The sequence below is a fragment of the Solea senegalensis genome, linkage group LG21, assembly GCF_019176455.1.
Source record: "Solea senegalensis isolate Sse05_10M linkage group LG21, IFAPA_SoseM_1, whole genome shotgun sequence".
Classification (NCBI taxonomy): domain Eukaryota; kingdom Metazoa; phylum Chordata; class Actinopteri; order Pleuronectiformes; family Soleidae; genus Solea; species Solea senegalensis.
Window position 1 is genome coordinate 7,680,124 of NC_058040.1, and position 13,767 is coordinate 7,693,890.

Below are 13,767 nucleotides of genomic sequence, written 5' to 3' on the forward strand. Positions count from 1 at the left end.
TAAAAAGGAATTGGAAATGTAAAAGTGATGGAGCTGATAATTTCCTTCAGCAGGTACACACTCAATAAATGTCATTTTTTCTCTGCTTGTAAATTATGGAGTGGAGATTTATTTTCCTTTGAGTAAACTTTTTATTGCGCCGTTGCAAACTTATAATCCAGCTGCATCTGCTGCCAAAGCCAATAACTTTGTGGTTTGTCTCATTGGACCTATAGAACCTGAATGTTTTACAACAGTTTCATGATTTAGTGGTGGCTTTTCTTACACTTTGATTGACAGACAGCGATACGGGGTGGCGAGAACACCAGCAGCGTTTTTCAAAAATGTTTGAAAGGTGAAAACTGACGCTCAAAAGGGGCGAAACAATTAGGTAAATTTTTACAAAAGTATCCACATTAGTGTGGACATGGCCACAGTGGGGGTGAATCCCACCCCTCTCTGTCCGACACACAGATGTGTCTCAGAAAAGGTCACAGCTGCCCCTTTTTCTCAACTCGAGTACGGTAGAGAAAAACACCACACACAAGGGCGCACAAGCTCACTCCTGTAAATGAGCAGGACAAACAGGAAATACATAAACTGCTACTGTACACAGGCGAAAGACAACCAAGACAAAAAGTCAAACAACAGACTCTCTACCATGGAGTCTGTAAGGATGCGATAACAGAAAAGGCTTCTGACCATTTCAGCGCTCTCCCCAAATGTTAATATCAAACTTTTCTCTCATAAAAGACACCAAATAAACCACTTGTTGCAAAGTTATAGTTGTTTTGTTTTTGTTTTTTTTCAATTGTCACTGTATAGAGTACAGACATGTAGCTAAGATCTAACATGAGACAAACAGACCCTCCCTTGCAGATTTCAGCCACTTATCAACAGGCTCACAAAGTAAAATAGCTATACAATTTATTTAGAAGAGCTTTTGCCACTTACAGACAATCTTTTTTTGTCAGGAAACTATAGGTTTGTATCAGTTACTATCCTCTACTATCCCATCGATCATGCACCATCTAGGTACTACAGATTAAAATTAGCCAGTAGCTGTAATGTTCACTATTGTGCACAGTCCCAATTTTCAAAATAATCTGAATAAAAATGCTGCCTTCCATCAGTGAGTTCAAACATGTCCGTTTGAAATCCAGTGCATGGATTTAAGTACATCAACAACTACATCAACTGCGCCCTAAATATTCAGTTTCTCTCTGACCACATTGTGACCTATTTGAACTTTCAGCACAGTAAAAGAAAAACTGAAGAAATGCAGCGACGTTTCTTTCCCATGAACCCTTTGTCTGAAGGAAGAGCATCAAGACTAGCATGGCCGTCCATCTTGGCCTCCCGTCCAAGAGGTTAATGTGAACATGTTGCCCCCAGGCAGACGCCACAGCTCCACTGTTCCCTGTATGATGCCAGTTTGATGGATAGCTGTGGCCTGTTGTTGGCCGAGGAGAGAGAGAGAGAAACAGAGGGGGGGTGGAGGGCTGGACGGGGGCCTGGTGCACACATGCAGATGCATTCAATTCACAGACAGGGGAAAAAACAAACAAAAACACATTACACACAATCACGTACAACCAGGATCCACTTAGCAAGGCGGGAAAGACCCAGAGAGTGCGAGCGTATTGTCAGACTTAATTCAAAAATAAATGTTGTCATATGGTTTGAAAAGTGAATCCACAGGAAGTGTGACAGAAGTTGCAAAAATAAATCAATTCATAATGGACGTCTTTGAAAGAGGTGGATAATGGTCACATTTTCTAGATTCAGGTCTTCTTCAAAATAAACACAATGTCACTTTTATAAACTATGCTCCCGCAGCACGTGTGAGTGGACACCAGTGTGATTGACAGCTGGTGTTGTCCAATAAGCGCCTGACTACAGGCGACCTCACATTGTTATGTACGATCTATGGACGAGACGTCGTTTGAAGTTAGGCCTATATCCTAAAAGGTTCATACTGACTTGCAGACGCTATAAAGTCCCACTGGCTCGTAAACCCATTTATAAAAAGTCCTTTATACCCTCTGCAATATCCCCCTGAACAAAATCACACTGCACATGATTTTCATCTGACAAAGTTTGTCCATCTTCTTTTTCTGTCTGACTCAGTGAAAGTTAAGATCAGGCCTAAATCCTGTTTCATAAGAAAAACCTCTAACCTTATCACAGACTCCACCCGAAACAAAAATGGGCGCTTTTCAAATTAAAGTCAATACTAGGAAGTGATTCAATGCAACACTGTGTTCTAACCACAATCACACGCTCGCGCTCCCGGTTCAGTCAATGGGAGACAAAGCATCATTATAACCAGCAGAGCTGCAGGGAAAGGCTTTGAGGGTGTGAGATTAAAGATCAGGGTAAAACACGTGCATCAAATATCAATGTTGATTTCTTGTCTTTATCTTTATGATGGACATGTTTATCGGATCTTTCTGGTTGTCTACATTTAATCAGAGATTCAGTGAAGAGTTTATTGGTTTGGGAAATACAAAAACTTTCTGACTAAAAGTTTGACAAGAAAATCAATACCACATTCATATCCAGCCTTTAAATATGACGCTTGTTTTTTTTCTCTTTACTGAGAGATAAAAAATAAAAGTATTGATCTTTTTTTAATCAGAGAGTTCAGAAAATAGTTCATTTTGTGGCCCACTCACTATCAACCTCTTCTGTTTTAAACAAACACATTAAGAAGCTGTGACTAATCTTCTTCCCCGTTTGTAAAACAGAATCAGTGGTGGTCCATTTTCTTCTTTCACCTCTGAACTTTCCACTCTTCTCCTTGTTTTCGCTCAGACTGGCGAGAATGCAATCTCCTCCCACCTCGCATTCTCTACAAACTCCCTGTCACCACGCCAGCATGGCTGCCAGGGCTCTCCCAGCTGACTCCTTGCTTGTCTGTCTGTCTGTCTGTCTGACTGACTGTCTGTCTGTCTGTAACCAGCTGCAGAGACAGAGGTCAGGAGTGAAATGACTGGTAACGGTAAAATACCTTATCGTAAGACTACATTTGGACAATCCGCATTCTCCGTTAAGGGCCGTCGACTCTGGAACACAGTGCCATCATCTTTTATTGTACTGATTATGTTTCATATTTCTCATTCAATAACTGTGTGTGTGTGTTACGTAGATTTAGCATGTAGTTATAGCGTGTTATAGTGCAGTTGAGAGTCATGTCAAGAGTTGAAAACTAGCAATAGCTATGAACTCTCTGCACAGCACATCAGTTCCACTCTCGTAACTGCATTGTTATAGTCTATTCTATTCTATGACCAAAAAGTACCTCAACAATTGATTATTATGTCAATTTGTAAATTGTGTTCCCAGTTTGAGAAATAATAAGACAATAAAGTATGGCACATGATGAGTGGACACCAGTGTGATTGTTGCAGATGATGCAAATCTCTATTGTGGAGGCTTCAGTACGTTCAGATTCTTATGCATGACTGGTTGAACTGAAGAGACAAACAAAAACCTGCAGCTGAGTTAAATGTTTAGTCACAGTGGAGCAGTTCAAACATGCCTAATGTTATATTTTTATAATCAAAGTGTATAATCAGTATTGACCAAATGAAGGCCAATAGGTGAGTCTGCCAATTTTCCCTTTAAATGCATATCTGACAACATTTGCTCAATATGGAAACCATTACTCCCCTGTTGAAGAGGACGCTCCTGAAAACGCTCGAACGAAAGCAGCCTGAAGAAACGTGGTGACAAGCGATGAAGTGTGAAACACATGCGTGAAGGCTTTCATGTGTCCAGCGTGTGTCTGTGTGTGGCGCGACCCTGTGTGGAGGTTAAGACCTGTGTAAGCTGACACGACATGTGATGTTGCACCTTCACGGGTGTCTTGTTTATTTTGTAGACCTTTAAAGGCGACTCAGTTGCTCTCTGAAGTGTGTGTTTGGTGTTGAATGAGGTCTGAGGATTAGCCTGCACGTACCTCACATCGACACTTGTGTGCTTTCACGTGAACTTATGGTACTTTTCCACTATGAAGTTCGAGAACGATGCATCGCGACTTAACTCTACGCGGTTTATTTTGCTTTTCCATTAGCGATAGTATCTGGTACCTGGTAGTTTTTTTAGTACCTGATCGGACGAGGTTCCAAGCGAGCTGAGTCGATGCTGAAATGTGACGCCGACACCACTGATCAAAGAGTGTCATCACTGGAAGTCTGACACAGGAATCCAAGACTTAAAAATCCTGAAAACGCGCGTTAATCGCCAACATTTAGCAAGGGCATTTCCAGAATCTCAATATTTAACAGAGGAGTCTGGTGTATTTAGCGACAGCACTGCAGAAAGTGGCGATCGCGAGGCCGAATCACAACCCGTTCAGCCGTATTCCAGTTCATCAGTTCTGCTCTTTTTAATGAACGGATTCTAATGATTCAGAACACCAAAAAGAACTGCTTTGCTCATCAAGACAGTCTCGTACAGCCGCGCTGTGGCGACACCCTTCTCATTAAAGCTGTGGTCAGTTTGTACATCACAGTTTCCAGTGGATTCATAACTAAACATGTTCTAGAAATGTAGTCATTTTTGCTCACTGAAAATGATGGTATATAAATCTATTTTGTGAGAAATAATTCACTTTAAGAGATTTTATTTATTCACATTTCTTTTTTTTTCCAGCTGCTATAAATGGGTGAGAGTAAGGGGTACATGCGTGGAGGTCAAATGTCTGAACCACTGGGGTAATGGAAAACGATGAGTCAAAACGTGCAAAAACATGCCGAACCAAGTAGTGCTAGACCATTACGGTGGAAAAGCGTCATTAGGGTCCCACGTAATTGATAGATAATTGATTATTTGATGCAAAAAAAAAATTGCTTTCCAACCAAATGTGGAACAAATATTAGCTGAAATTCTCGTCACGGTTGCCAAAGAAACCATTGCAGAGAAGAAAAATAATATACACGTATGACGCAACATGTGCCAGTCAAACCCCAAACAGTAAAAACCACTGTAGAAAACACAATGGAACATTTCATTTACATCTGTTCCATGTACAAACTGTTTTCTTTTGCTCCACACAGATTTGATATTTCCCTCTGATGCTGTTTTCATCCACTGCTCTTGTTTGTCACTTTTTACTCCACTACACAAAACATTTTTTTATTTCCAAACTATGTTTCTTATTTTGCATATTTAACATGAACAAAAAAAAAAAGTGGTGGATTGAAACCCACATTTGGACAAACGGCACAGTGAGAATCCAAAACTGTTTACATTGACAACCAGCAAAAAAACACAAAATCAACACAGACAGCGAATGTGAAGCCGCTTTAGAAACATGAGAGGGAAAGTTGTGCACATTCCCACTAAAACCAGAAGACTCCTGGAAGTAGACTTCAAATTGAGCAGCAACCGTTTGGCCAAACCATTACCCTGGCAACCCTGAATTTCCTTTATTTCTGTCTCACTTCCTCGTCTGCTGCCTAACACACACTCACTGGTGACTCACTTGTGTGGTAAGAAACCCAGCCCTACAGCGTGTGTGTGTGTGTGTGTGTGTCACTCACAGCAATCACTCATTAATACACAGGAGAGACGTTAGTCAATTTGATTTATTTACAATTTAACTTGTAACAATGATTCACAGAGACAGCGTTGCTAACCACATATCGGTCGCAGGAGAGGATGCCAAATACATTTCCTTAATTTTCCCCAGCCTTTTACTTAAGATTAATGTGTATATGATTTTAATAATGTGCAAAAAACTGAGTTGTGATTCGTTTCTTAAACATGTCGCTAAGGAATGACTGGTTTATAATAATCGGTGTTTGGAGAAATGGCAGTAAAGCATAGTCAGAAATGTTTGATTATGCACACATTTGCTCTTGTCTAAATTCATATTGGGTGGAGAAAGTTTGTTTTATTAAACATTTCAGAAATAACTTTTGACTTGATAATGGTTTAAAGCTGTTGGCAAACACGCTACTTTTTATATTACAGTACAAATAACGAATTGACTGTGTTAGTCTGACTAAACCAGACGTTTAAAATACATACAGATATTTAGTTCAACTGAAATTGTATCAAATCAGATCAGAGTCTGATCTGATTTGATCTGAAATGCAGTTAGGAGTTGAAATGATATGGTCAAATCCAGACTGGTTTATAATTTGGACTGACAAGGACCAATTGTATGCTCTGCCAACTCAAACAAATCAATTTTCTAAAGTTTGAAGACATAAAGTTGTACATTGGGAGAAGGACAGTCGTCCAATTAAACGGTGTAGATGAAAATAGCAACTTAGCCCATTCACAGAGGTTCATAAATTCTGGATATGCTCTCTAATATTAGTGTGAAAGAGGCTTGAGAGACCCAAGACAGTTCACTTAGAGCTGTTGAAGTTGAACACAGATTCAAAATAAAGTCTTGATCTTTAGGTCATATAGATGGCTGAGGGCTTCTCTTCTATTTTTATTTTTATTTTTATTTTTAACTTACTTCACTAATTTCAGACGGCTGCTACTGTTCCGTTATTCGTACAATTCTGTTTAACTGTGTGAAAATGTAGGTAATGGTGATAAGTCTGTAATGACGGGGACATCCTGTGACCATACCAATACCACACAACCACAGAAGCCCTGGTTTGAACTTTTCTTGTATTGCATCTCTTCCAGTTCATGGGTTATACCAAACTGCTCAATAAAGGCACAAAATGCCAAATGAAATCTTTGAAAAATGAATCGTCTCCAGTGAAAACTCGCCGTAAGCTAAATAAACAAGACGTAAGGATGCGACTATCATCCGCGTGCCGAGTGCCAGGATCAGAATTCACACCATCTGCACCTGAACTCAAACCCCTTCCACTCTGCAGCAAACGCCACTTTCATCACTGTCACATGGTGCACAGACAGCAGCAACATGCAGAGGGTTAGACATCTGCTGCATCTGAGGCTGATGCAGCAGAGTGTGAAACCAAGTCATGTGGGTGGCATTTGTGGTTTTCCATAGCCTTCGGTCTAAATCTTCCTTTGACTCTTACACACACACACACTCTCTCTTATATGCTCGTGTGTTTTACGTGTATCCACAGAGAACGCTTGAAAATAAAAGCTGGCAAAAAAGACACGTGTGCTACTGCGCATCAGCCTACAAGTGAGACAAAAAACACTTTGATTAGAAAATGTGTGTATGTGTTTTTGCTTCCCCTGAGTGTTTGATTGTGGGTGGGGGGTGTTCATAAATCTTTATGTCTTTATAAATGTTAATGGTTAATATCCGAGCCCATTATTTTGAAAAAAAATGGTATATATAGGGTGACTTTATCTGTTTTCCACTTTTAATGTGTTACGTATAGTCGCATTGTGCTGGTTTTAGCCACCTTTTATTTTTTTCTGGAGATTCAAACGTGTTAAACAAGTGCCATTTCGTTGTCTGTTGGTCGACTAATCAACAAATCCAGCACCCCAACGACAACATGAAAACAAGCTACTCAATTTCGATTTTGAATGCAGCTCCATGTGCCAGTTGTGGATTTCCTGTTTGACTTTCAAAGTCTGCAAACAATACACACACGTAGAGTATCTCATCATGGCAGCTGTATCACAGCTGCAGCGACTCCATCAAATGAAAGGGACGACTGTCATGTCTCCTGCAAGCATGTGGAGGATGAAGCTGCCTTAAAGTTTGATGTCCATTATTATGGGTTAGGATTTAAGCGTTTTATTCATTCAATCGTTTCAGCAAATACCTCGATATCAAGCACTCTCGTGTCATTTTTTTACAATTAATAAAAATAACTGTGCCTGGAACTGAGCCCAGGAGGTAAAAGAGTGGAACAGATGCTATAAGTTCACAAGAGGGTTGGCAAGGTCGTTCTCCACAATGGTGGACATATCTTTATTTTATTTGACTTTACTTTTGCAACATTAGCAACTCTTTCTACACAGTTCTTTCACGACAGACACTGCCAGGTACACACTGTCACACACTGAAGTCAACAACATTAGGAAGATGAAAACAGCTCCTCATTAAATATCAGACAAATGTTGATATAAAAACATCTGTATTCACTTTAAGCATCGACTGTGGGACGTGGTGTCAAAGTGTAGTTGTTGTCTCTCTTCTTCTTCTTTTTGTCTTTTCAGTGGAAAGTGTGTATGAACATCGACGTTTGAGATGAACAGATGCTGCCAATGTTTGGACAAGGAGAATGAATGAATGAATGATGGGCCGGCGCCTTCAGCACAATCTCCGGGAGAATCATTTGAGTTCAGTGCACGTCTGAAAGCAACTATGAGGCTTTGAGGAACACAACAAAACGCCACAAGGGTCAGAGTAACCGACTGAGACGTCGCAGACGTAGAAACATCAACCACATCATTCCCAAAATAAAAAAGTGAACTGATGTTAAATCAAGTGTGAAGTCACTGCAACAGTTTATCACAGACTGCCACACAGTCACAGCCGAATGTAAACCATGAGGTAAGTGTGACTTGCACTGCGCTGCCAGGCCAGAACAACGGCATGTCAATTCATTTTGAAAGACAAGACAAAGGTTTTTCTCTGTAGGTCAGAAGTCAAGACAAAACCACTTTGTTTCACACCTTCATTTCTCAGAATCGGAAGAAAACTGGCGCTAAATGAGCACTTTAGCAATAATGCATGAGACAAGCATGGGATTAAATATACATAATCAGACCATGATGTCACATTTCTGCTAATTCTTGTGATAAAGTGTGCAGTCTGATCCAGATAGAAGAGGAGGAGAAGGAGGAAGAGGAGAAGGAGACATGCTGCTAACGATGGTGAGGCCGAGTTCACCACTCAGTCACTTCAGAGCCTTAATGTCTAAAGACTTACTGTTTATCTCTTGACCTCACAGCTTTCAGTGAATTCATCTCCTACTGCAGCTTTCTGTGTGATCACAAAAATTGCAAAAAAAAAAAAAAAAGGAATTTCCCAAATGTGAGATGTGAGAAAGTGCAGCAAAGAAGAAAATCCTCTGGGAATGTTGAGGAATCTATGTTCAACCAACCTTTCACCCCCTCTTTCTATCTTGGTATCATTCTCGCTGCGTGACGAAGCAGATGACAAGAAACATTTTTTTATGAATCATTAGACCGTTATGTCCCAGGGTTATTTCTCTTATTTATTATCTTATCACAAAAGAGACTTCAGCTCATCCAAAAGTACAATAAAGGGAGACGGAATTGGGCAGAGGATCTCGAGTCGGATATAAATGATGATTTGCTTCAGTCACAACTAACTATGTTGTTAAATTACTACTAAGTTCTCAAGCAGATTCTCTTGTCACTGGGGTTTGGGTTTTATGTCTTAGTAGACTGAAGTACAATGAGTTTTCAACTGGAGCTTCAATAAATCCACAACTTTATACCGTAATCTGTGATTTATTGAGATTGATGGGATAATTTGTTATTTCAATCAATTGATTAATCTCACTTTCTGACTTTCTGTCATCTTTCTGTTTAACTGCTCAATCATGTGCGATCGCATTTAGGCTCCAGAACGCACATCTAGTCAATGAAAAAGGAAAACAATAATTATTTGTAATCTCAGGCTGAAGCATCGGCGTTCATGCTGCTCACATCCTTAGCGAGCTCAGTCACTGCAGTCCGACACATCACTGATTGAAGCCAGATGCCCCTCTCTCCTGCGCAGCCCAAAACTCAAACCACCTGTAGCCCCATCTCCGTTAGGAATTTACAGAGATTAAATGCTGCCACTATAATAACCACATGTGGGCCTCTGAGGTAGGCAGAGGTACTGTCAATCTGATAGCAGCAACACTGGATCTGCCTGTGTACGGTCTTCAGAACCCGGTGTAACCCCCACGAGGTCACAGTCCAGGAGCGCAGAGGGCAGCAGTGCTGGACTAAGCATCAAGAGGAACAGACGTGAGGCAATAACAGATCTGGGGTTTTTTTCTTTTAAGTCGGCCTCATTCAGTCACAACAGTCAATTTTGATTTTGGGTTTTGAGCTTCTGCTGATCACATTTCACACACACACACACACACAATTCTGCACAGCTTTCCTTTCTCAAGACACTACACTGACTTCCATTCATTTGGACCAAACCATAACTATTTAAAACCTGACCCTAACCTTAACCTAACCACTATACTGTACATATTTTGGCCCTAAACGTAACCAGTTCCTCAGAAACTAGGTTCTGCCTCATTGGGACCAAGTTTTGGTCCGGTTTTAGGAACTTTTATGACCAGGAACTTATTTACCTGAGGAAAAGAATTCATTCCCAGGCATTTCCACTGCACCTCAAAGTTCCAGAAAAAGACACTTGGTCGTTTCATGTCGCCGACTCAAAGTCCAGCTAAACCTCCTCCTCAAAAGAGGCTGGACCTCGTCGTCCGTCCACTTGTCGCATGTGCTTCACATTTGCACCATATTTAATGACTGATAGTCTAGTTTAAAGGTGGGTGGCTTAAAAAGCTGCACAACATGTTCCGTCAATCAGTGTTTCTCACACTTCACACAGCCCCGCCCCTCTAAAGTTCTTGTTAATCTGAAAAGTTTACTTCTTTCAATGAAAGTTTGGGGTCGAGGGAAAGTTTTTCCCAAGTAATTTAGGGGAATACTGGCCAAGAATCTTTTTTCCTGGGTAAATGAGAAAGGTTCCTGTGGTGGAAAAGGGGCTAAGGACAATGTTTCTGCCAGAAAAGATCCCAAAGTGGTTACAAATATACACACACTAATCTCCGTCCCTAACTCAATTCTCTAATGACCATCACAAGCCAGCATCACATGTAAGCGGAGGAATAGTTAATAGTTAAAGAGTTAAAGAGAGATCACTGTTTACACTTTTCACATTCCCTCTCTGCCTTCTTTATCATCTTCTTCTCTATAACTCAACTTTGCCTTTGTACCCTCCATCACGTTTGAACCACTTGGACTTGACCTGCAGGAGTTAATCCACTGCACCGTAGTGCTGCTGTGGTGCTGAACACGACCAGAGGGATTCCCCTGCTCCAACACACAGATCAGTTACTAACACAAAGGCAAAGTTCCAATTGTCAATGAGTGAAATCTAATTACATCACTGGTGACGTGAGGAAAATCCAGTTCCTGCAGGATCGAGTCACATTTGGACATGACACATACACGATCCTCTGCAAACTGCAGGCACAGGGTAAATAATAAGAAACCGCACGACACTGCAGAAAATGTTGGCACAGAGGAAAACGCGATTTAGCAACTTTTCCTTGACACTGGTGCGTAAACACTGCTTGGGCAACAATCAGTGAGGCAGCAATACAATCATTTGACTGACTGTAATGTGTTCATTATATGAGGCAGTGCCATGCTGCTGCGCAATTAAGGAGCTCCACTCTGCGGCTTCCCTCGGTAATCAGGGTTAGAGGAGTACTTAGGGTGAATGTGCGGGGACACACTGTGGCGCAGGCACAGCGTGAGTGACACAGTTAATGCATGCTTTTAGTCGGCAATTATGCAGAGAGGGAAGCTGGTGGACGCCCGGCGTGTGCGCAAAGACGCGCCGGAGAGTGGAGACCTCAGCGCGGCACAGAGAGCGCGCGCTCTGCGCCTGTCACTCACGACTTCATGTGAGAATCGGCACAAAATGTTGACTTTTCCTTTTATGTAATGACTTATTACTCACCAACAAATGCCACAGCTGTCAAAGTGAAACGCTGGGTTATCCCGAGCATCTTGGCGCACAAATCGAATCCCGCAGCTCCAGTTATTTTTCCTTTTTTAACGTCCGGTGCTCAGAGAAACACAAACCTTCACAGAGTTCAGATCGCTAAGTGACTAACAAGAGTCCACAGAGCATTTGATGCGCTGCAGCGGCATCGACAGTTTATAATCACAAGTCCCCCACCCCCCCAGTCTCACACCGATGAGGATGAGCTCTGTTCCATTGCGTGTCGTGTCTGCAGCGTGAGCAGTGCTGGACAGACAGTGAGAGAGAAACAGGGAGGAGAAGGAGGAGAAGCAGGAGGAGGAGGAGGAGGAGGAAGGAGGGTGGGAGTGTTGTACGAAGTTCACTCAGTTAAAGGAGCTCACGAGCAAAGTTTTGCGGGGGCAAGGTCCGCGCCAGTGCATGGGAAAATACCAGTCAAATAACAGCAGCACAGTGAACAGATAGAGTTTCTCTCTGTGACACTGGAGCCTTCACATCAGCTGTTATTAAAACTGTAGTGACGCATGCCTTTTATTTATCAACACATGTCCCTCACATTCTGACTGAGAACACAAGGAAGGGGCCCAAACAGAATGTTACTGCTCAAAAATGATTTAATCACACTGACGTTGTTGTTTTTTTAATCTGTAGAAAAGTTAAAGTTCCCGTGGGTAATATTTAGGAGTGTATATTGGCAGAAATGCAATATTAGACCCATAAATGTGTTCAAGTGTATAATAACTATAAAATATAAATCGTTAGGTTTTCATAGAATAGGCCCCGAGGGCGTCATCGTGCAGCAAATGTTTACGCCTATTGAACTTAAATAGGTTATATTATAAAACGTTTTACAAATGATTATTGTAATAAGTCTAATAATAATTTAATTTGCAGACTGGTGAGATAACCAGTCTCCTTTTCCGTGTATGAGCCATTCTGGCCCCGATGTCTGTGTGACTGTACTTGGATAATAAAGAAGACTTTTTGTGTGATGGAGGCCACCATCATTTCATGCTGATGTCTCTGCATCGTTAAAGTAGCCACTCAAGGAAGTTCAGGAAGTAGTATGAAAGTAGGGTTAGGGACTCCACTAGCTACATAAAACAAACAAAAAAAACCCTCTTTTTGAATGGAAGTCTATGGGAAAATGAGTCTGCATCAAACTTCAATTAACATTTTCCTGTGGATTTAACCGTCTCGATCACTGGTTTCCTAGATGATGTTCCCATTTAAGAGGCCACACGGTTGCTGTAGTGGTTAGCACTCTCTTGCAGCAAGAAGACTTGGGTTTGCAACCCAGTCTGAACAAGGCCTGGTCTTTCTGCATGGAGTTTGCTGGTTCTCCCCGTGGGTTTTCTCTGGGCTCTCCAATTTCCTCCCACAGTCCAGAGACCTGCAGATTTGGGGATTAGGTAAATTGGCCACTCTAAATTGACGGTACATATGAGAGTGAATGGTTGTTTGTCTCTATATGTGTCTCTGTGATTGACTGGGAACTGTCCAGGATGTGACCCTGCCTATCGCCCTGTCAGCTGAGACTGGCACAGTGCCCCCTCATGTGGAGGTCAAAGCGGTAGAAGATAGATAGAAAATAGACGATAGCTCGGCACATATGAGTGGACAGCAGTGTGATTGACAGCTTGCATTGTCCAGAAGCAGCCAGGTTGCAAATGCCAATGTCTCAAGGCCTCATAATCGGAGTTCACTTTACAACTGTAATGGACTACGTCACGTGTTTATTTATACAGTCTATGGCCGCCAACAAACACATTTCACATCGTGAAACTGAAGCTTACTACACAAACAAATAACAGCGACGTTCCTTTCTGGTATGTAAAGACCACCATAGTTTCCTGACAGACTATGGGAAAGCTAATTCTTACGCACCGGACCTTTATAGCTGGATTGTATCAACTTTAAGAGAAATGCATGTTTGAGTAAAAACCAGTATTAGACTAAAAATAGGGAAATGATGAACAGCAGATATAAAGCAGCTACATCAGCATTGTTGATTTTGCCGTTCATAAAATTGCCTTCATGCCTCAGTGTGAAGCTATTTGCCAGAGTCCCACACTCATTTAGCAGCTGTGGGATTGTGATGAAAGTTATATGGTCACTGCTGTATA

At 41.5% G+C, this 13,767-nt stretch overlaps 1 protein-coding gene across 1 annotated transcript in view; it reads right to left on the reverse strand.

The window, feature by feature from the left end:
- The window catches only part of itga1 (integrin, alpha 1), a 45,591-nt gene extending 33,666 nt beyond the window's left edge, over positions 1-11,925 (reverse strand). The window contains exon 1 of the mRNA XM_044012660.1: positions 11,618-11,925. Coding sequence (XP_043868595.1) covers positions 11,618-11,666 — 49 coding nt within the window. The 5' untranslated portion in view covers positions 11,667-11,925. The remainder of the gene's footprint in view (positions 1-11,617) is intronic.
- Positions 11,926-13,767: the final 1,842 nt, after the last annotated feature.